This window comes from Aspergillus pseudodeflectus (genome assembly GCF_044049435.1).
Source record: "Aspergillus pseudodeflectus strain CBS 756.74 chromosome Unknown BJX68scaffold_24, whole genome shotgun sequence".
Taxonomy (NCBI): Eukaryota; Fungi; Ascomycota; class Eurotiomycetes; order Eurotiales; family Aspergillaceae; genus Aspergillus; species Aspergillus pseudodeflectus.
The window spans coordinates 47,460-68,218 of NW_027263800.1; the positions used below are offsets into that span (position 1 = coordinate 47,460).

The window sequence follows — 20,759 nt, forward strand, 5'->3', positions numbered from 1 at the left end:
GGGCTGGAACGTCGGAGCCAATAATTGGAGTACGTCGGGTTCGTCTTTAGTGGTTGAGGTCTGCTATGTCTCACCACAATTGACTGCTCCCTAAATAATACTCCGTCTTTCCAAATAGTTATCTGTTCGACTTTATTCAGGGTGATAGTGGCGTTTCGTTTGGATCTACTATGGATTTCAAGTGCAAGTCACTAGGTGGTGAGGTGGGAGGAAGGTGAACGATTCCGAGGGTATAGGGCTTCGATGATCTGCAGGATCAGCTCCGTAGGGAGGAGCGGCGTGGATAAGGCCATGATTTCTCTAAATAGTCTCGGGCTCTCGATCAATCGATTGATGGAATGCTGCGACAAATGCAGTACCCCGCGTTCAGCTCGTTCCTGACATGAATCACCTGACGCCCAGTCTAGCTCGTATAGACAAAATGTTTAGACTATTCGGTTTCGAACAGGGGTGTCATCCCTGGTGATCCGTCCTCGGCTAGTTCCATGTCCATTTCCTAGCGAGATAATCAGTTCAGCGATGAGTCAATAGTGTGACTACATTACTGCCCTCCTCGCCGTGAGTTTTTCAATAAAGTCTTTAAAGAATAACGCATTATTGGAGCCTTGGAAAATGCGAGAGAGCACAATCCCATCTTGAAATTAAGCGGGAAATATTTGATAACGTTGGTCCCGATGGAATTTGGATACTTGGACTGGTGTTGTACGCTCTATATTCTTTGCAATGCTGATCTGCTATCCCACAGGATTGTTGCGGTAGTTGGTCTTCTATTCGTGTTGCTTGTGCGCTGGTGGGACAGTTTGAGTACTGTGCTAATTGGCGTGGACAATGCCTATGAGTTCTGCGACGTGGACTGACCAGCGCTCAATTAGTCCCACCTGTAGCACTCGGTGATGATCTCGGCAACAGAGGCGCGCAGATGGCCATCCCGCCCGGAGGCATCCGAGTAGGCAACGATGCCAGATCTAGAACCTATAGTATCTCAATGGTCGCTTGTATATGAGGTGTGAGTCTAGTGATGAGCGTGGAACTGTTGTCTCCATGCATATCAACAAGAGAATTTCCGCAGCCATATGCCGTAGAACCTTGCAGGCTTACTAGTTTTTTCTTTGCCCCAGTTAGAAATCAGTTTGACCAGCACTACCTGACGTTAAAATCAGTACAGAAACGGAGGCGAAATAGAGTTCACTCCCGTGTTTAGAGAAGCAAGGTGGGCCTTTAAGTAATGGGTTCAAAGTTCGCGGCTGCCAAAGAGCTCTTCGCGACAGCCTTTCAAGGGGCATGCGTATCCAAGTCTTTCCGTCGATGTCGTAGGGCAAACGGCAAAACTCGCGCTGAGACCTCTGAACAAGGTTTTTCAGACCAACTATCCGGCCTAGAACCGTGCACATGGCGCGCCTCGTATGCGTGTCGTCGGAAACTACCCTGATGACTCATTGTCGTCTCAAAAAATTCCCCATTTGGTTCTAGTGGCGCCACTAGACGATTGGGTCTCTCCGAGGAAGACGGGAGATAGAGGCAAGATGAGCTACTGGACGACTCAGATCGATGACTGGGATTGAGTAACGTGTCAATCTTCATCCGGTCTTTGGAGGATATCATTGAGGTTGTGGGCGCACTTTTGAAGAAAAATGAGCTTGAGGGAGGAGCAGAGAGGGGAAGGAGCCGCCGATATATAATCCCAACGTGAAAACCATGATGAGTATTCCATTAGCATGTAATTGGGTCCTCGGCAAGCAATGCCATAAAGCTAAATGGTGTAAATGGTAGCCCATCACCCATGAAATGCTTGCTCATAGCTTCAATCCAATGAAGACGAAGAGAGTGCAACATTGCGCTAGTACCCTCCATCACACACAGAATACATATTGTCATGGTGAACCACAGGTAGAATGCGACGACAATCGTAATCACACGGGTGGTAAATGACTCGATTTTAAAAGCACTGCCGATTGTTGTGTCCCACAAGACGACTGAAAGCTGCTGGTGTGCCAAAGAAAGGGCCCACAGACGGAGGTAGGAAGCGGTGTGTGAAATTGAATTCAAGCAAAACTCAATAGTATGGATAACCTGGCGGATCATGAGCTCGCTGATATCAAATACTAAGCGGTCTTCCTCCCCCATGGTTTGAACGGCCACGGCGAAACTCTCACCCTCATCAACCATGGGATCGCGGGATCCAGTGACGCGCTGGCCCAAATCACAATCTCCCACTGCGCTTACTCTTGGTAGCCGTCCAAGGCCCTGGTGACCAAGAGTTCTGGCACGGTTGTATTCCCAGCGGAGGTAAAATGGCTTGAACAAAAGCATGATAGGTATTTGAGTAACAGCAAGCGACAATAGGATAACCTGTACGACTGCCTGACCGGGATAGAGTTGTTCTTGAACCTCGCCAGGGGACAAAAAATAAGAGATCAACATATTCAGAAGACTTGGTGGGGACTGGCCACGACACTCCCAATCAATGGACCACTTATAGATAATCGCAAAGGCAAGGTAGCCAAAAATTGACTGAAAGAAAATCATTCGCGGGATAAAATCCCCTAAAATGTCGGCCTTGCACTGGAAATGCTGGGCGTTGGCATATTGCAAGCAGAGGGCATATGTCATCTGGGACGTGTTATTAATCTATCTCTTAAACACATATAGCACGCACATGTGCCCAACCTATGAGAATACTCATCTTCATTTTCAAACTGTTAGTGAAAAGGAGGGTATTCTCGGCATCATGCCAGTTCCAGTCCACTCCAAACGGGAAACGATAGCCGTCCCTTAGTGAGGCCTCGACTGTCTGGCCTTGCCGAATGTTGTCAGGCCACTTCCACTGGCTCTGAAAGATGGTGAACGACCTAGAGAAAATATCACAGTAGATTAGACCAGTGTACATGGAGAATAAACCCATCATCAGCATGATGTAGCGACCCAAGAAAGCCATCTCAATCATCTCTTCCAGCTTTGTGCTTCCCAGCTTCGTCTCCCAATAGATCAGAACAGCGGCAACCATAGTTATTAATGCACCGTGGCCAAAGTCACCAAACATGACAGCAAAAATGAAGGGAAAAGTAACAACCATATACAATCCAGGATTGGATTCCGCATATTTTGGAATACCATATGCGTCGACAATTGTCTGGAAGCATTTAGTGAACTTATTAGTTCTGACAAAGGTGGGCGGTGTCTTATTCGTCCAGATCTGATTAACAATGGTGGGCACGGTCACTCCGGCGCGGCCATTAATATCCCACAAAGTCGTCTTGATCAATGGAAGGGAGCTGGTAGGACACCATGCCTCCGCGATGTGTATGCTCCTCGCCTGGTCATAGGAGAATTCATTTAGTGTGCCGTAAATAGCCTTTTCCTTCTTGATAATAGTCACCCAAGCCGCTAGAGCGGGGGCAACCTGCGTGAGTTTTGCATGAAGTTTGAGTTTTATCTTTTGCACCACATTCCTCACATCATTCCGCCGGATGCTCACGTCATGCATACGTCGCATCCTTAGCCGGCAGTCCCTATCAATGCTATACAGAGAAGCACCGAGGGATTTAGAAATATTTCTGATCCTCACCATAATGTCTTTTCCATGCCCAAGGATTATAAAAACATTCTTGAGGATCTCCTCATTGCTGGTTGGATCGATAATAGGTTCGGGGATATCAGACTGATTCATGTAAAGGTTACCACGCAATGTTCGCCAAAGGATGCGTTGTAACAGTCCCATCCTAACTCGTGGTATAACTCCAGCAATGATCCCAATACTCATAGGCTGGAACCCCCGCTGCCCCAGAGTATCATTACCCAGGCCAGCCTGTTGTTCAACGTCGTGAAGGGAAGGCGTTTCATTATTATTAAGCGACTGGCGAATCTCTTCCCTTGGGCCGTGAGCATGGTCAAAGTATCTGCCAGCCTCTAATAGCACCCAGCGCCATTCGGTCAGCTCTAACTCACGCTGCATTAGGGTCTCGTAGGTATCATTCAGAAAAGAAATTTGCTGCTCTAGACACCCAATGTGTTCGGCAAGCTCGTTGATCTCCAATGTCAAATTATCTGCCATTGTGTCGGAGTATTCAGATAAAGTTGGTATCAGAATAGATGCTTTGTCCAGCTGGGAACGAAAGTAGCCTGTTGTATGCGGTCGGGTCAGCGTCGCGCGACCAGATGCAACAGCTCAACCGGAATCCAATCCACCTACGCAGTTGCCTCTCCACATTATCCAGGCGAGAAATCTCTCCAGTAAAAGTTCTTCTGAGGGCATTCGTATCCTGGTTGAGCTATTTCAGATTCATCATTAGCCTTCTCGCCATGCCTGGTGCATCTTAGTTTTGGCGTTGAATCTTTAACTTACATCCTTAAACTGGACTTGACCAAGTTCACCTAGAGCCCTGACAACTTCACGTCCGTTTTCGTTGGCGATATAGAGCTGGATTAAGCTCATATCTACCGAGCGGAAGAAAGTATCCTTGGGGGCCATGGTGGAAGAGAAGCTTCTTTAGTCAGTGTTTTCCACTGCTAGGATAAGGCGCTCATCAGTGTTTCCATCACTGTAGACAAAGTTGAGACAAGGCGTTCAAAAGGAGAATCACCCTCCAGACGCGTTTTTCGGTAGACCTGCTTGCCCGCCTGGCAATGACATCACATGCCCTGCGTTGACGTCTGAAGACCTTTGAATAACCAGCCGCCACGTACGTAACGACTTTGTGTGCTCGAGCACTCAACTATGAAGTCTGCTAAAATACATATCTGAGCTTACGAAAAGGAAAGCGTTCCTCAGATGTGTCTTAAAATTGGCATGTCATGATGATGCGAAGTTAAGATTGGGGGGCGGCCCCCCTCATTTTTGTCTTGCCCAGACCTTATGAATTTGGAGGAAAGACTCCCATACTCTGTTCTAAAAATTTCCAGTTCCCCTTGACTCGAAAGGAGCAATCAGCAATCATAACAAAAACAAGAATTAAATAATTTCAGAATGACCCGAGGGAACACACTACAATCCAAAGTTTTTTACAAAGGACGGACTGAAGACTTTGTTATAATGGTTGAAGATGCTGCTGCTGTGCAGAAATGGAGGGGGGATCATTCTATCCCACTAGCGCAGGTGCTCGACGGATGGAAGATATTCACTGCTCAGTAGGTGCTCCATCATGATACAACCCGTGCATATTGCGAAGATAGAGTCAAGTATTAACCAAATTCTGCAATCTGCCTAGACATGGACCTCAAGGGATTCATAATGAAGCCAGCAATGCCACACTTGAGAACGAGTTCGGAACATCCAATGATAACGAAGCTATCGCGAAAATCTTGGACCAAGGCGAAATCCAGGAGAACATCGTTTGTAATCCCCGCTCGCTTTATTATCATGCTTTAGGTAGAATATGGCTAACCATTATAATAACGCAGAACGCTGAGCGACAGGGCATCAGGAATGAGTCGCAAGGCCCACGGGGGATTCGCTAAGGGTATAAGGTAAGGAAGCTTGGCAGGATATGCGTGGATTGTGACACGGCTAACAAGGCAGATATTCTGACAGATGGTTACTTACTGCCGCAAATTTTTCTCTCTGTTGTTTGCTATCTGATATTTCAATTTTTCTCATATAGTGTTGACAATACCTATGCCATTCGCCAATGAAATATCTTTAGCTAGCTTCATTTTTACCAGCTTATTTGTGAACCATAAAATTGCAGAAAAGGCCCCGTTAAAAGGAGGAAGCAAAAAAAGATCAGTAAGATGATATGATCTGAAAAATGATGCATTCCGTGGTTATTTGGCAAATTGTATGTAGCAAATGTAAGTGTAGTAGAACAGGCAAACAACAACAAACATGCGGACCGCACAAGGACATACTTTACATATCGTCATGTTTTGACTCGTGAGCTTGTCGACTGTGTGTGTAACATACCCTTCAATAGCCAAACCACTGTCTAATATAACGCGAAACTTACCGAATGGACGCGACCATGGTAAAGATTATAGAGTTCGGAGTTCGTCATAATGACACCATAATCTGATGTTAAGGGACACTAACAGCATTATCTGCTCTATATTTTCCTCTTCAGCACTTGCCGCGCTTGAAGCCTCAAAACTATTCAATAATGTCCAAATCTACTTGGCAATCCCTTAATCGCCTAGCCACTGCTACTCTGATTCCCAGAAGAGGCAGATCAACTTCTAATCCTACCAGCTCACTGGCCATTCTCTGGAAGCAGCCATTTTCATCTGGCCGTTGTGTCAAATGCCCATCCGGTGAAATATCCTCACTGCTTGAGCAGAGGATACGTGGGCTCAAAGGGTCACCTAACCTTGCTGAGTCTGGCCATGTCTTGTCTGTCTGTGATGGAATTGTTCGCGCGCGTGGTTTGACGAACGTTCAAGCTGAAGAACTTGTTGAATTTGAATCTGGAGTAAAGGGGATGTGTATGAACCTGGAGTCCAATCATGTTGGTATTGTGCTTTTTGGTTCCGATCGTCTTGTTAAACAGAGTGAGCCTATCTGGCGGACTGGCGAAATTGTGGATGTTCCTGTTGGTCCTAAGATGTTAGGACGTGTGGTTGATGCACTGGGTAACCCTATTGACGGCAAGGGACCCATCGAGACTACCGAAAGAAGTCGTGCCCAAATCAAGGCTCCTGGTATTTTGCCTCGCCGTTCCGTCAACCAACCTGTCCAAACTGGCCTAAAGGCTATCGATGCCATGGTGCCTATTGGCAGAGGCCAACGTGAACTGATTATTGGCGATCGACAGACTGGAAAGACCGCTATCGCCCTGGACACAATTTTGAATCAACAAATATGGAACAAGTCGGATGACGAATCAAAGAAGTTGTACTGTGTTTACGTGGCTGTTGGACAGAAGCGGTCCACAGTAGCTCAGTTAGTCAAGACCCTGGAAGAGAACGATGCTATGAAATATTCCATTGTCGTGGCTGCTACGGCATCTGAAGCTGCTCCTCTGCAATACATTGCTCCTTTTGCCGGTTGTGCGATGGGGGAGTGGTTCCGAGACCATGGTCGGCACGCCATTATTATCTATGATGATCTATCAAAGCATGCAGTTGCCTATCGTCAGATGTCGCTGTTACTTCGTCGCCCCCCTGGACGTGAAGCTTACCCCGGGGATGTTTTTTACCTCCATTCTCGCCTCTTAGAACGTGCAGCAAAGCTGAATGATAAACATGGTGGCGGCTCACTCACCGCTCTTCCTATTATCGAGACACAAGGCGGCGATGTGTCGGCTTATATTCCCACGAACGTTATTTCTATTACGGATGGTCAGATATATCTAGAATCTGAACTTTTCAACAGAGGCATCCGCCCTGCGATTAACGTTGGACTGTCCGTTTCTCGGGTTGGCTCTGCGGCCCAGGTTAGAGCTATGAAACAGGTCGCTGGCTCACTCAAGCTCTATTTAGCGCAGTACCGCGAGATCGCTGCGTTTTCTCAATTCGGATCAGACCTTGATGCTGCCACGAAGCAAACTCTCAGACGGGGTGAGCATCTGACAGAGCTCTTAAAGCAAAAGCAGTACGCTCCAATGGCTGTGAATGAGATGGTGCCCTTGCTATATGCTGGAATCAATGGTCTTATCGACAGAATACCAATTGGCCAAATCCAACGCTGGGAAGCTGACGTCCTCGCCCATTTCAAAAGCTATGAACCTGAGGTGCTCGCCCAAATCGAAAAGGATGGCAAACTAAGCCATGACCTAGAAGCTCGAATCAAGGAAATAATTATAGCATTCAATGCAGCCTTCCTATGAGCTACGGGAAGCCCACAACCAGCTGTTCTGGTGCGTCTTTATTCTACTTTCTCTCTCCTATTGTATTATTCGCACAAGCTTTGACTGATTACGCCATTAATATGACAATCCACACTATAACCTGGTCCCTCTTTGCCCAGTAGCTGGGCAACAGATGTCCAGATTTAGTATGCTATCCTGGGAACTTTCTGAACCTATGTTACGGAGTATTGCCCTTTTGCAGTATCTAGGAGTTATCAGCCTCTTTAAGTGATCAAACCTCTTACACGGAAGTATGCACTGATGAGATGACAACATATAACGCAGGTTTTCGTTAGTACATAGTAGCATAGCTAACTCTACTCTACATGCCACTGACTCGAGCGTTTCTGTAAACTGACATGTTCCTAGTCCTGTACTAATTGCAGCGCCTTCGTTGACTACATAATGTACAGACGCGCGAGTTAAAATAAACGTGAAGTCCATAGGACAACCTATGCTGGACCTAATCCATACTACTTCAAATAAGAGAAAATTAACCACAATCAACCTCCCTCTGAATCACAACATGGGCGAGTATGTCTGATAGGTGGAATGCTGTGAACGAAAAGCTTCCCGCTCCAAATAAAGATGCACTCGGCAGAACATATTCCGGACACGATAATGGCCTTCAATAACGTAATAATGTTTACTGAACCTAGTCGTCTAATATTTGATGGTGAACCAAGGTACCTGGCACGCGGTGTGAGCTTAGCTTGAACAGGAGTTCGGTCCATAAAGTTTATTAAGCGAGTTGCCTATGAAAGCATTTGGATGTGTCGAATCTTTTGGTTGGAGTAGGTAGGGCCTAAGCGAGAGTCTCTAGACTCTTCATGGACCACATTAGTGCTTGAATAAAGCCAAACTTTTGTACGAAACATATTATTAAAATTGCATATGTGCAAAGGACCATAATATAGTGATGTTAGCGCCACTCACCCACGCGGCCCTAATAAGGCAAGCTTAGTGAGATTCATCCGTGCCCTGGGGCAGCCTATTTCCTATTCTTACCCTGGGGCATCTCACCTGATATGCTATAGATGATTGCGCTAACATGATTTGAAATATCTCACTAGGGAGCTTTCTGACAAATCGTACAGTGCCGATAACGATCGAACCTCTACCCTTCGACCTGACATGGGATCGTCCAGATCAATTTAGGACATCACGACCCCGCGAGCTCATGCTATTCTTCGCGCAAAGCAGAAGGCACGCAAACTCCAGACCTGATACCCCTGTTGTATGCGGAAGGTTAATGTGACTAGATCGCCCGTTTATCAAGTGCGTCAAGCACGCTCATACCGAGCTCTGTTGGTACGAACGGTCCCGAAGGAGACGAGCTATCGCTGAGTCAGTCCACACTCCGTATAAGGATGGCTCTACCGGAAAGATGCCGGTTGATGAAGCAAACAGTGAGGGCGCGGGCCCGTCTGGCAGCTCTCTACCTTCGCAGGAGCTGCGAATGAGCAGCCATGCAAGTTTGGCGGCAAATGATCGACGAGTGTCCGTTGCACGCGGGTATCTTGATAACGTTTGCACTAGACTGAAGGAATTAGAGCATATAATCATCAGAATACGGATCGTTCTGGGCCCAGTAGATGCGGCGGGCCTCATCTTAATGCCTAAGACAGTCAAGACGCCGAAGCCTGCTGTATACACTCAACCTAAAGGTGATTCTTTGGGGCGGGAGGGAGTTCATGCACAGAGTAGGATGGGCGAGTACTCTCTCTGTCTCGGGCCGCAGTCCACTTTGTCCCACACTATGGGTAATAAAACTAGCACTAATTGCTTCCAGGCTCTCCTGGAAAGTGATACCTTGCGCAAAATGCTGCTTGATAATGAAGTACTCGACATATCTATTTGTCAATCTATGGTCGCCTGACATGTTTGCTTATGATATCGTCCAGTCTGCTACACCCTTCCAACCGACCAGTAATGCAAAGAGCTTGTTCCAATATCAGAAGGAACGTTATCAACACGATTCCGTCGGCCGAAGTCAGAAGTATAATTTTCAAGGCTATTTTTGGCTACAGTAGAGGCGTTTTTAAGCCGGTCTTAAAATACGTTTGGTTGTGCCTAACGCTTTTCAAACCTATTTTCGACATCCTTGTTGTGTGCGTGAGCTCCCTCCTGATCTCGTGTACTGGCTAACTTGCCACTCTCAGTATTAGGCCCCCCTCGGTAATTCTTGAGGCTATAGTATTTTTGATGTTCCTTGCCGCCTCTAACTGATGGAGATGACTCGACTGGGGCAGGTTCAGATAATGGATCAGGATGTTCTATTTATTATTAATTTCCTTTGATGCACTTTACGTTGGGAAGCCTGGAAACTGACCTTCTTGTGTTGAGTCCTCTCTTCCACTAATTTTACCTTCATTTGAGTCACTGTTTGCTTTTTCATTGCTATATTTTTTCTCATCTTCGGAACTACCGTAACGGCAAATATATCTGGCAATAGAAGCAACCCTAGGCTCTAAGAAAGGTAAATAGGCCTGGCAGTATTTCACTGTTGGATAAAGTTGGCGTATATTATGCATTTCTAATAGCATTTTGCCTGGAAGGTACAAGATAAAAGGGGGTGAATAGAACGCTCAAATTCACAGACCATTCTCCCACAGAATCGGCATCTCTTATAAGGCCCATCTGTGGCAAATGTTTTGCCATTATATGGAGCTAGAGGCGACCTAATTAAGACTACAGTATATGGTTTCTGTACGTAATTCTTGAAAATCGAAATAGGTCAGGACTTTCCTATATCCATCCCTTGTCGAGCATCCCACCCACAAGCCCTCTGACAGAGGCCAAGTTATAGATAGATCGATTATTGGCTAGGTACGTGGTATCGCCAATAAGTCTTGATAAGGTCGAGATAACACACTAAAATCCTGTCTCCTCCGCCGCCTCCTATTACCCCTCCATTACACCATCGCCTACAAGATATGGCTGAATGCGTCATGATGACGGTGATTCCTACACTCGCCAAGTGCGACACTCGTGCTACCTTCGATCTGAACCCAACCTGATACACAATTCCTTTAAAACGCTCAATTCTCTTAGGGAATCCTATTACATTTACTATTCAATTGTGAGGGTCATCATCATGACTTTTTTGAGCCCTACCAACTCCACCCTGACGCTACCGGATCTACTAGTTCTCGAAACGCTTTTAGGGGACGCTGAATCTACAACTAAGGGGATATCTCTCAACAGAGGACTTGAAAATTGTAGGCCCAGGGCCTCTCTCAGTATGGCTACATACAGGGACACCTTCAACACATTACAGTACTGACTTACTTCTTTTTAAAGCGACTTTCTCAAGTGGCGAACCTCGAAGTGCGATCGAGGCCACAATAGAGAGGCTGAAGGCTCTAAATGACCCAAACGACTCCGATTTTGATCCTACGGTGGTCCTTGGCTGGGATCGTGGAGATTTTGAGCTACATCCATTTATGGATAGGTGGATTCTTCAGCCATATGCAAAACTTGCAAGAGAGATTGTCCGCGTTGAGACAGACGTCGTGATAATCACTCATGTTCTGCTTTATTTTACTACCTCTTTTCCCAGCGCTATTCTCCTGTTTCAACACTTCCACTGGATCCACGGTCTAATGCACTGGGCCATGCAGGCCTACTTTGTTGGAACATACACGCTTATGATGCATCAGCACATACATATGGGAGGACTCTTAAAGAGGGAGTTTCTGTGGTTTGATACTCTTTTCCCGTATATCATGGATCCTTTAATGGGACATACGTGGAACTCTTATTATTACCACCATGTTAAGCACCACCACGTCGAAGGAAACGGACCAGATGATCTTTCGTCCACCATTCGGTATCAACGCGATGAGATGTTTGACTTTTTATGCTATATTACCCGATTTCTTTTCCTGACTTGGCTGGAATTACCACTTTACTTTGTGCGCAAAGGAAAATTTAGTTTTGCATTCAAGACAGCCGCCTGGGAGTTTGGTTATTATGTTTTCCTATATCTATTTTGGAGATATATATGCTGGAAAGCAACTATCTTTGTTTTTATACTACCTCTGCTACAGCTGCGGCTGGGACTCATGGTTGGGAACTGGGGCCAGCATGCGTTTGTTGATGAGGCCAACCCGAAATCAGATTTTCGCTCAAGTGTTACAGTGATTGATGTGGCAGTAAGATATAAACTGTTTGTCTATCCCTCGAACTAATATACTAACTTAAGCCTGCGCAGAGCAACCGCTTTTGTTATAATGACGGATACCACACCTCTCATCATCTCAACCCTCTGAGACACTGGCGTGAGCATCCCGTCTCATTTCTTCAACAAAAAGACCGCTATGCCGCCGAAGATGCGCTAGTTTTCCAGAACATCGACTATATAATGATTACGAACCGTTTATTGCAGAAAGATTATAAGTACCTCGCGGAATGCTTGGTTCCAATCGGAAATCAGGTAGGAATGACAGTTGATGAGTTGGCAATTATGCTGCGAAAGAAAACGCGAAGATTTAGTGCTATGGATATTAGATCTAAGTTCTAGTTACAGTAGCATGAAATCGAAATCCTGGCAATTTGTTTCCGTTATCATTTGTTTTTATAATCTTTAGATATCGCTAGCATTCCCCTTCAATCTTGATCTCCTCTTTAGATTAGCTAGATAGTCCTTGTTTTGAGATATTCTGTATTAAGCTCATATCTGCAGAGTAAGTTATGGTGGAAGAAATTGCCACCCAACATCAACATGACCGAAGCTTACATAGGCTATACGTCATTGCAAGGGCCTGTGAACAAAATACGTATCCTCTTCTCCCCTTTGCTACAATTGCCTTACTTCTTGCACATATCAACACTTACCAGCATGGATACTCCGCCTGAAATACTCCCTGCTTGCGAGCTGTTGGGACGTGGTATCACACTATTTCCAGGTATTATTGATCTTCCGTTTATCATTTACGGGGACGAGCTAATCAAGCATCAGGATCTAATTTATTCGACTACCAGGAAATTTTAGGGGGCGTTGAGAAGGTCCAGCTTCTAAACTTCAACCTAAATAATAAGCCGACTACAGTTCCTGGATCGAATAAGCAATATCTAGTTCCAGAGGATATCTTTATTATTCCCGCGGGAGCAGAAATTATCGCTGAAACTTTACTTTGCACAACTGGAGCCGCCTTAGCGAATGAGTTGGCAATCAATCCATCAATGGCCCATCGTTACTTCGGTATATCGGCGGAGCGTAACGGGAAAATTGGCCACAGGGTATCTTTCAATGATAGATATTTGTTTGGCCTCTGGAGCATCGGTGACCTCAATTATACTGCCCGGTTTGATATGCAGAGCCTGGAAAGGTGTATTAACGCCGACTTTATCTGGGCGGCAAGAAGACTCCCTTGCTGGGACGAGAATGATGCTTCAGCGCGAGACGCATTTGCAAAGTTTTTTGCGACATGGGGCACACATGTTACCACAGGTTGTTGTTTTGGAGCGCGGTACCAGCTCCAAGTCACAAGGCCTGATGCATCCGACGAATCGAAAAAGAACTTCCGCGAGCATATTGAAACAGAGTATAGCTCAGTTCTGGGCATTGATGGTGGGACAAAAGACACAGCTCAATACAGAGAATACTTAGGCCGACGTGAGAGCAAATGCTCCGTCATGGGTGGGCATCCACAGCTAAAGAGAAGCTTGTCAAGAGATCCTACTAACTCCAGGCTGTTCAGTCAATGGATTAGAAGTATAGGCGCATGTGGAGCGCAAGACGTTATTCACGTGTTGGCTGACAGCATTTACAATTTCCTCCTCAGGAGCCCCAACCCGGAACACAAGGAAATTAGGGACAAGATTCAGAGAGCCTCGCGGTTCCATTCGAAGTTTATTACTACCACAGGAGTTTTTAAGGTGAAGGGCATTGGCGGCGCAACAGGTCGTGTCAGCTCTTGCGAGGTTCGGGGTGCTCCTGGCATCAGCTTACAAGTGATCCCCCGTCGAGGAACTGCAGCTTCCTCCCTGTCAAAAAACAAGTTTGAAGCACATGAATTGTCTGGTGATGAGATTGAGTGTGATGTCATTATGAGCGCACCGCCCCTGACGCCGGTTGAGGTCGTCCTTGCATCATCGAAGGAAGAGTTATCTCAAGACAATCCTTTTGTGTTTGACCTGCAGTTGCAGCTCTATCCGGAACATCTATCAGGAGCAATAACTGTGGTTTTGGGTAACAAGGGTCATGAAGGAAAGGTCACACTGCCAAGTTTGACTGCAATAGGCAATTATGTTGCTGAATAAGTGATCTGTGGCCTTTTTCTAATTGCCAAACACAGTCTTTGAACTTTATTGGTAGACGCTGAGTGGCAGCAAACCCTCGACTGTCATCACGACATAAATTCAAGTATTTTCCCACCGACTGCATGAGAGGAAAGACTGGTCAGCTCCCGGTAATCCTTGGCTTCATACGTATCTTTGTCATTTCTTGTTTCCGTTCGGGCTAGAGATCACCACAGAGCTGCGAACCTTGTTTTCAGCGTCCAAGCTGTGCTGGAAGTAATTTCCGACCAATTAAATAGCAAAAATGTCAGCGCCTCCTTTTAAGCTGCCCCAAACATAAACCGCCGGAGCCCCAGATAATTATTTTCCAGGCTTTAACATTCCTCAATGTCACAAATTCCAATGACCGATTTCTTTAAACTAGTTTATGTTGATTATGTCTATGCGAAGTCAAAAAAATCCTCGCCCCTGCATCTACAGCTCCTCCCCCCGTCACTCTTAGACCCATAGCGAAGAGGGCGAAGACTTCGAGAGCATGCTCTGCATGTCGAGAAAATAGGATCAAAGTACGTGCGCCATATATCTTTGAATACTTCAAAAGAAGTGTACTGGAGTGCTCCTGAAGGTATAGTTAGTGTTTTGGTGGAGTACCATGCCAGAAGTGCCGCCAGAGTCATACCACATGCCTAATCGACCCTGACACAGATAACCGCCGCAGAAATCTACTATCACGCAGAGACTAGCGAAATTAAGCCACCGGAAAGCGACAGAGTGACCGATGTTGTCAAGGATGTATTTGATGAGAACTTCACGGAGTCGTTGCAGTTTGATGTGTACGCCAGGGGACTGGAGAAGTTGGAGGACAAAAGGTATCGTGCGATCGCTAAGTGTCATCCCCTGTGCAATATGCTGGACAAGTATGAGTGTCTGAGTCTAGGCAGGGACGAACTCGCACCTGAAAGGGACCTTGATCATGGTTAGCGAATGCGTTTTGTGCATTCAATTGCCAGCGTTTTTGATAGTTAAAGGGCAGGGAAAGAATGCGCCCGACCTTAGCGAATTGAGTGCTCTTGAAGAATTCTTACCGCTCACACGACAATCTTTTATGCATCTAACATATAAAAGCTCTCAACTTCCGAAGCCAATCACCGCGATGATGATGATGCGCATGACATCATCCCCCGTAAGAAAGGTTCCGCCACCACCACAAGCTGCTATTCATCCACCTGCCCCTCTTCAGGAGGCATGTCGAGCTACTTTTCCAATGCCGCTGAGACCTATAAGCTCTGAAGCGACACCAATTCAACAGCCTTTCGATCACAATTGACGACCCTTCATGGGTAACAGTAATGGACGATTGGTTCAATTCCGATCCTTCGGCATACAACAATGCTGCGAGCAATCACAATGTCGATAGCAACCTGAGTCCAAATCAGGGGGCCCTCTCGTCCTCATCTTCCGACTGGATGTGGCGGGCAGGTTCGATTAGCTCGAACAGCGCGCCTCCAATGATGAATTACCAGCTTTATCCCTTCACGCCGTACCTTGATCTCAATGCCGCGCAGCACCCGCATTTCTCACCGCCGCAAGATACAATGACCGCAGCTAAGATTGCGATTCCACGGGCTAACAGCGCCAAAACATCGTCGCAACGACGCCGGTCCGCGCGTGCCTGCGAGCCTTGTCGACAGCGGAAGGTCAAATGTGACAGCGGTCGGCCGGAGTGTCGGAAGTGCCATGAACACGGGTTGAGTTGTTCATATATCGACATCAAGCGGATTCGCGACCAGAAGCAGCTTGGAGTGTTGTCGAGAAAGGTGGAACTGTATGAGAAGTTGTTGGGCCAGCTCGAGAATGACCTGGACCCGGAAACGATGAAGCGAATCAGGAAGGCGCTATCGGTGCGTAATAGTTGTGGCAGGCGAGAGTTAAATCCTCGAGCTAACAGTGTAGGCTGCTGAGCGGTCCCAATCCGATGGTGACGGCGACGCAGATGTTGAAGGAGATGACGGGAGCGATGCGGACTCGTTGACATCACATGGATCACTTGACGAGATCGACCAAGTGAAGGAAGATCTGAACCGCAGCGATAGGACGGTAGCAGTGGGATTCTACGGAAAGAACTCGGAGGTTGCGTGGATGCAAAAGCTGGAGGATGTGTCGGGACAACAAGCTAAGCAAGGCGATTCGGACTTTGAAAATAAAGCCTCGGGGAGGCAAGTACCAATAGCGTCGATGAGCTATCACCTCGACGACCTGGTGCTTCCATTTTCTGATTCAGTTGATTCCTTTACGATGCCAGCGAAACCGCTTGCCGACAAGTACTTTCACGCCTATATGCGTTCAGTCCACCCAGCGTTCATGGTGGTCCGGGAAAACACGTTTACGTCGCAGTATGAGCAGTTCTTCACCAAAAGGGTTGTGAACCCGCCGCGCAAGTGGCTTGCAGTGTTGAATATGATCTTTGCTCTTGGGTGTCGGTTCTGCAAGCTGACTGGCGTGGTCAATGCGGGGGATGCTCATACAGACGATCTTGTTTTCTTGAACCGTACTCGAAGGCTATGCTTTGGTGAAAATGTGCTGTTTGATCACGATGATCTACAGCAGATCCAGGTGGAAGTACTTGTTGCATTGTATCTTGTTGCATTGGGTCAGGTAAACAAGTGAGTATTCTCTCCATACGCCAGTTGCTGCTTCTGACTCGCATAGTGCGTCCAAGTTCTCGAGCATGGCTCTGCGCTCCGCTATATCGCTCGGCATCAACCTTCGGTTCAAAGACGACAAGACTCATCACGCATCAAAGGAAGCACGGTGCCGTCTTTGGTGGTCAATATTCCTTCTCGAACATCTCTTGACCTCGATGACTGGTCGAATATCGGGCTGTGGCGAAGAACTTAGTGCTGCGCTGCTTCCCATACCATTTGACGAACGAGGAGGCAACCGGAGATCATCACTTAAAAATATCTTTCACGATGCGGCGGTGCAAGCGAGTCCCCTCCAGTTAACAATATATCAGAACGATGAGGAAGCCCGGATCGCTGGGGACTGGCTCGTTCGCTGCGAGCCCAGCCCCATGCTCCTCTTTCACTACATTGCAGACCTCAGTATCATCGGCCAGACGCTAATAAACAGCGTCTACAGCATCCAAGCACTTCGCCAGACACCCCATCAACTCGAACAGCGGCTCCAACAGCAGAGCAATAGCATGGACCGTTGGCTCCGCAAAATCCCAGAGGCATACCGTTTCTCTCTCTCCACCACTGACGATAGATACCACATCAAACCCGGCGCGGACTATGTTCGTGAACGTATCACCCTTGCAATCTACTACTACAGCGCACGAATCACCCTCTGCCGCCCTTGTCTCTCGCATACGCCAAACTCTCTCCAGAAAGCCCGGAATTCTAAGTCCAAGGGTAGTTTCCGTGCTAAAATGACCCTATCCTGCCTCCAGGCCTCATGCTCGCTTCTCTCCATCCTCCCCGAGAAACCCGACACCGTCTGGCTAACCACAGTAACTCCGTGGTGGGCAATCCTGCATTACATTATGCAAGCGACAACCGCTCTATTAATCGGCCTCTCAACATGCGCAACATCGGACAAGGAGATGAACACAGACGATCAGAATAAAGTCCCACCGCTAACGCCCGAGATGCTCGTCAAGGAGACCCGCAAGGCATTCTTCTGGCTTCATCACCTGGCCTTTTCGAGCCGCGCCGCGCGACGGGCATTTATGATATGCGAGGGCTTTTTAAGGCGCATGGGGCCGACTTTGGGAATTGATGCAAGGGAGCTACCAAGCTCGGAGACGCTTCTACCGCAGGGAGAGGATCTCGACCCGAGTGAGAGTGGACTGGCATTGGTGGATGACGGCTAGGTTTCTTCCTTCTTTCCTTCCCTTCATGTTTATATTTCTTACTCTCTTTTGTTCTTTCTCTTCCTGAGGAAGTGAGGATCGCGACGATCGCACTTTTCGGGTAAAAAACTTTCCAGCACATCAATTGTGAACTAGACGTCGGACTTGCCTGTTGGGTTTGTATGCAAGGGCTCAGTATTCGGCCTCGGAAAACTTGGAGGACTGAATATATCACCCGGCAGATCTCAAAATAGGACAGCCCCCCTGCTTGTGAGCCTTCGTGGCACGCGATCCCTGGCTGCCCTAGGGCTGTGGTTGAGGGACGATCGTAAAACAGAGAGTAATCGGTCTCGTGACCCGTCGCCTCTCCGAGTCCAAGACGCCCGCCCTTTTGGCCGTCGGAATGTCACCATGTCAAAATGTCACACCTGTGTCACATTAGACGCTTTGGGGTAATGGGCGCTTAGCGGCGAGGGCAAAGAAAGGACTTCGCTGCCCTGGGGCATCCTTTCTTTGCCCTCTGGAGCTGCGATTATCTCGAGATCCAGACCACGCGAGCCCAAATGGATCGCGCAATTATCGCAAGGTCAGATAATTTATCTAAATCAAAGTAAAGATAGATCTCGTTTTGCTTTACGTGAGCAAGCGGACCACGTAAGGGCTTTTAGTACTTAAAGGGGGGCTTAAAAGGGCCTAACAGAGGTTTATAGCTTAATCACTTAGCTTAATAACTAGTAGATTCTAAGTTGAGATATTCAAGTTTAAAAAATGGCATTTTGTATGGTGTACTGGGTGATCGGATCGACCCGGGGTGAGCGGACTGGCCAGGAATTACGTTAGCACTTGTAAACCACGAGGCATTCTACAGTATAATGTACATAAAAGAGCTAATTCGCGGCATTATATATTTCATATTCCCATGTTAACATTCTTTGTAGTCTCTTGTACCCCAGACCAGATACATCTGCTATCAGCTCTGAAATCCTTTGAGGTTGATATGTCTTATAAGCGTATCCAAGCCAAAGACCTTAACGAGGTCTTATTTGCTACATTTCTTACAGATCAGTGCAAGAGTAAGTACTTTCCAACTACTTGACAGGAACTTGGTAAGTGGTTGCTAACCAGTTGGTCTAGTTATTACGTTGCTACGAGTCTTTACTAGTATGGATACTACGGAAGGCTATTATCTTCTTTTCAAGCGCGTATTTGCGCTTATCCAGAAGTCTCTGGAAAACTGGTTCTTTTTAACCGCCACACCCAAACTCAATCCACAATAACATTTTCGACAAACAAAAACACCAAGCTCCCTTCAAAAACAAGGCTGTGATACGTCCACGCGTCCGCCGGGTTTAGGTCACCAACTTGACAAACAATTGCCCAGGGAAGGGCGTAGAAGACGTTCGAGATCAGCGGTGTTCCATGGCAGACCTTGATTATATGGAGTAGCTGTAAGAGCACGTGTCCGGGCAAGCGTGTTCCCAACTAGACTAAAAAGGTCACTATGATCAGACCCCCTGGTCTGATCTGCCCAGATCGCACCTACATAGCCTGTACGCCGTGACAGTTGCCTTCATAACTCGAGAATCTTTTATTGTTTGATTGAAGTTGATGGTACCTTCAGTAACTAATACCTCGTTAGTGGTGGATATTGAGTATTAAAGAGGCAAGGGATATACCTGTCAGCAATATATGGCCATAAAACTATGATTGTAATTAAAGGCCTTTATTAATCCATAGAGGTGAGATATTATAGCCATTACCACCATAAAGTGAAAAATTTGGTGAGAGCTTATCCATATATCGAACGCACCGGGATATATACGCTCCGGGACTTGGGCCTGGGAATGTGCATATTAGACACTGGATCACAAGGCAACAGTTCTTTTGACTCACAGCATACAGGCAGGCTCCTATAATATAGAGTGAACCCTGAAGAACGACCCAGGAAAGGCCAATCTGCTTGTCCATTTGCCTAATACCAAACTTCACAACTCCATGAACAACCGGGAAGAGCGCTGATAGTCCAAGGGCGATGAACATCCTCGCCCGAAACGGCCGCCACGTAGGGTGCCGGAATTGAGGAGTTGCTGAAACCGCGGCACAAAGTAGGCCGAGCGAAGTTATCTTGCGAATACATGTAAGTTATCTCGTTAAATAGTGGCAATATAAGGGAAAATGACGGCATACCATGGTTAAATAGATCGTTTGTAAAACAGGCAGGCAGTAAAACCCATAGAAGATACTCGGAACAAAACTCCCAACGATCAGGAATACAATGCCAATATAATCCATTTGGTTTGCAATGCGTGCTACGTGCGGGGAATGATTCTGGACAGTGTGAAATGTTGCTGATATGGCCAGGCACAACACAGCTCCCAAGAAGAAACAGCCCAAAACTATGGTATCTGCTGTCGAAACGCTTGTGTACCTGGCCTTGAGTGATGTATGGAGCGGGATGCTGAAAAATGCAAGGAGAATTGTAGGGATAAGGTGGGAGTAGATGTTGACGGTTTCATTATGGAGATAAGTAAGGCTCGCGAATGACTTGCGAAAAGAATTGGAAACTGCCCTATAACCTGAAAGGATATATTGATTGTCGCGTTGCCAAGAGGGTAGTTGATCCCAGTATAATGGCATTTTCCAAAGAGCTACAGTGAGCTGTCTGCTTGGACCTTTGGCAAGGGACTCAAAAGGCATCGACAAGACAAAAGGCGAAATAACATATAAGTAACACAGGCGTTAATTCACTCTTCGATAATAGAGGGGTTAGCCGCCCATCCCGCCACCAACGTCATGTAAGTAACGCAGGATTTTTTATTCGAATGTTCACCACCAGCGAGAGGCACATCTGCCAACAAAGTCAGTGGTGTCAACTATTA

The 20,759-nt window shown here is 46.8% G+C and overlaps 7 protein-coding genes across 7 annotated transcripts; 5 read left to right on the top strand and 2 right to left on the bottom strand.

Annotated features, from left to right (window-relative positions):
* Positions 1 to 1,710: 1,710 nt before the first annotated feature.
* Positions 1,711 to 4,468, bottom strand: BJX68DRAFT_276146 (V-type ATPase subunit a family protein; the record flags this gene model as incomplete). The annotated part of the gene is made up of 4 exons (XM_071048023.1): positions 1,711 to 2,610; positions 2,657 to 4,119; positions 4,190 to 4,268; positions 4,343 to 4,468. 4 exons carry the CDS (start codon positions 4,466 to 4,468, stop codon positions 1,711 to 1,713), a joined length of 2,568 nt encoding a protein of 855 aa, XP_070898493.1.
* A 561-nt stretch (positions 4,469 to 5,029) lies between these two features.
* BJX68DRAFT_267310 (SBDS family protein) lies at positions 5,030 to 5,454 on the top strand (the record flags this gene model as incomplete). The annotated part of the gene is made up of 3 exons (XM_071045790.1): positions 5,030 to 5,124; positions 5,205 to 5,328; positions 5,398 to 5,454. 3 exons carry the CDS (start codon positions 5,030 to 5,032, stop codon positions 5,452 to 5,454), a joined length of 276 nt encoding a protein of 91 aa, XP_070898494.1.
* Positions 5,455 to 5,957: 503 nt separating this feature from the next.
* BJX68DRAFT_255589 (F0F1 ATP synthase subunit alpha) lies at positions 5,958 to 7,757 on the top strand (the record flags this gene model as incomplete). The annotated part of the gene is made up of 2 exons (XM_071043063.1): positions 5,958 to 5,960; positions 6,075 to 7,757. The coding sequence occupies 2 exons, from the start codon at positions 5,958 to 5,960 to the stop codon at positions 7,755 to 7,757; spliced, it is 1,686 nt and encodes a 561-aa protein (XP_070898495.1).
* A 3,118-nt stretch (positions 7,758 to 10,875) lies between these two features.
* On the top strand, positions 10,876 to 12,303 carry BJX68DRAFT_255590 (uncharacterized protein; the record flags this gene model as incomplete). The annotated part of the gene is made up of 3 exons (XM_071043064.1): positions 10,876 to 11,020; positions 11,082 to 11,935; positions 11,995 to 12,303. The coding sequence occupies 3 exons, from the start codon at positions 10,876 to 10,878 to the stop codon at positions 12,301 to 12,303; spliced, it is 1,308 nt and encodes a 435-aa protein (XP_070898496.1).
* A 318-nt stretch (positions 12,304 to 12,621) lies between these two features.
* On the top strand, positions 12,622 to 14,045 carry BJX68DRAFT_276147 (uncharacterized protein; the record flags this gene model as incomplete). Its single annotated transcript, XM_071048024.1, has 2 exons — positions 12,622 to 12,688; positions 12,742 to 14,045. 2 exons carry the CDS (start codon positions 12,622 to 12,624, stop codon positions 14,043 to 14,045), a joined length of 1,371 nt encoding a protein of 456 aa, XP_070898497.1.
* Positions 14,046 to 15,535: 1,490 nt separating this feature from the next.
* BJX68DRAFT_255592 (transcription factor domain-containing protein) lies at positions 15,536 to 17,901 on the top strand (the record flags this gene model as incomplete). The annotated part of the gene is made up of 3 exons (XM_071043065.1): positions 15,536 to 15,925; positions 15,978 to 16,687; positions 16,734 to 17,901. The coding sequence occupies 3 exons, from the start codon at positions 15,536 to 15,538 to the stop codon at positions 17,899 to 17,901; spliced, it is 2,268 nt and encodes a 755-aa protein (XP_070898498.1).
* Positions 17,902 to 19,559: 1,658 nt separating this feature from the next.
* Positions 19,560 to 20,744, bottom strand: BJX68DRAFT_276153 (hemolysin III family protein; the record flags this gene model as incomplete). Its single annotated transcript, XM_071048025.1, has 3 exons — positions 20,068 to 20,744; positions 19,774 to 20,004; positions 19,560 to 19,718 (listed from the first exon to the last, which is right to left on the bottom strand). The coding sequence occupies exons 1-3, from the start codon at positions 20,575 to 20,577 to the stop codon at positions 19,560 to 19,562; spliced, it is 900 nt and encodes a 299-aa protein (XP_070898499.1). The 5' UTR covers positions 20,578 to 20,744.
* Between the last annotated feature and the right edge of the window lie 15 nt (positions 20,745 to 20,759).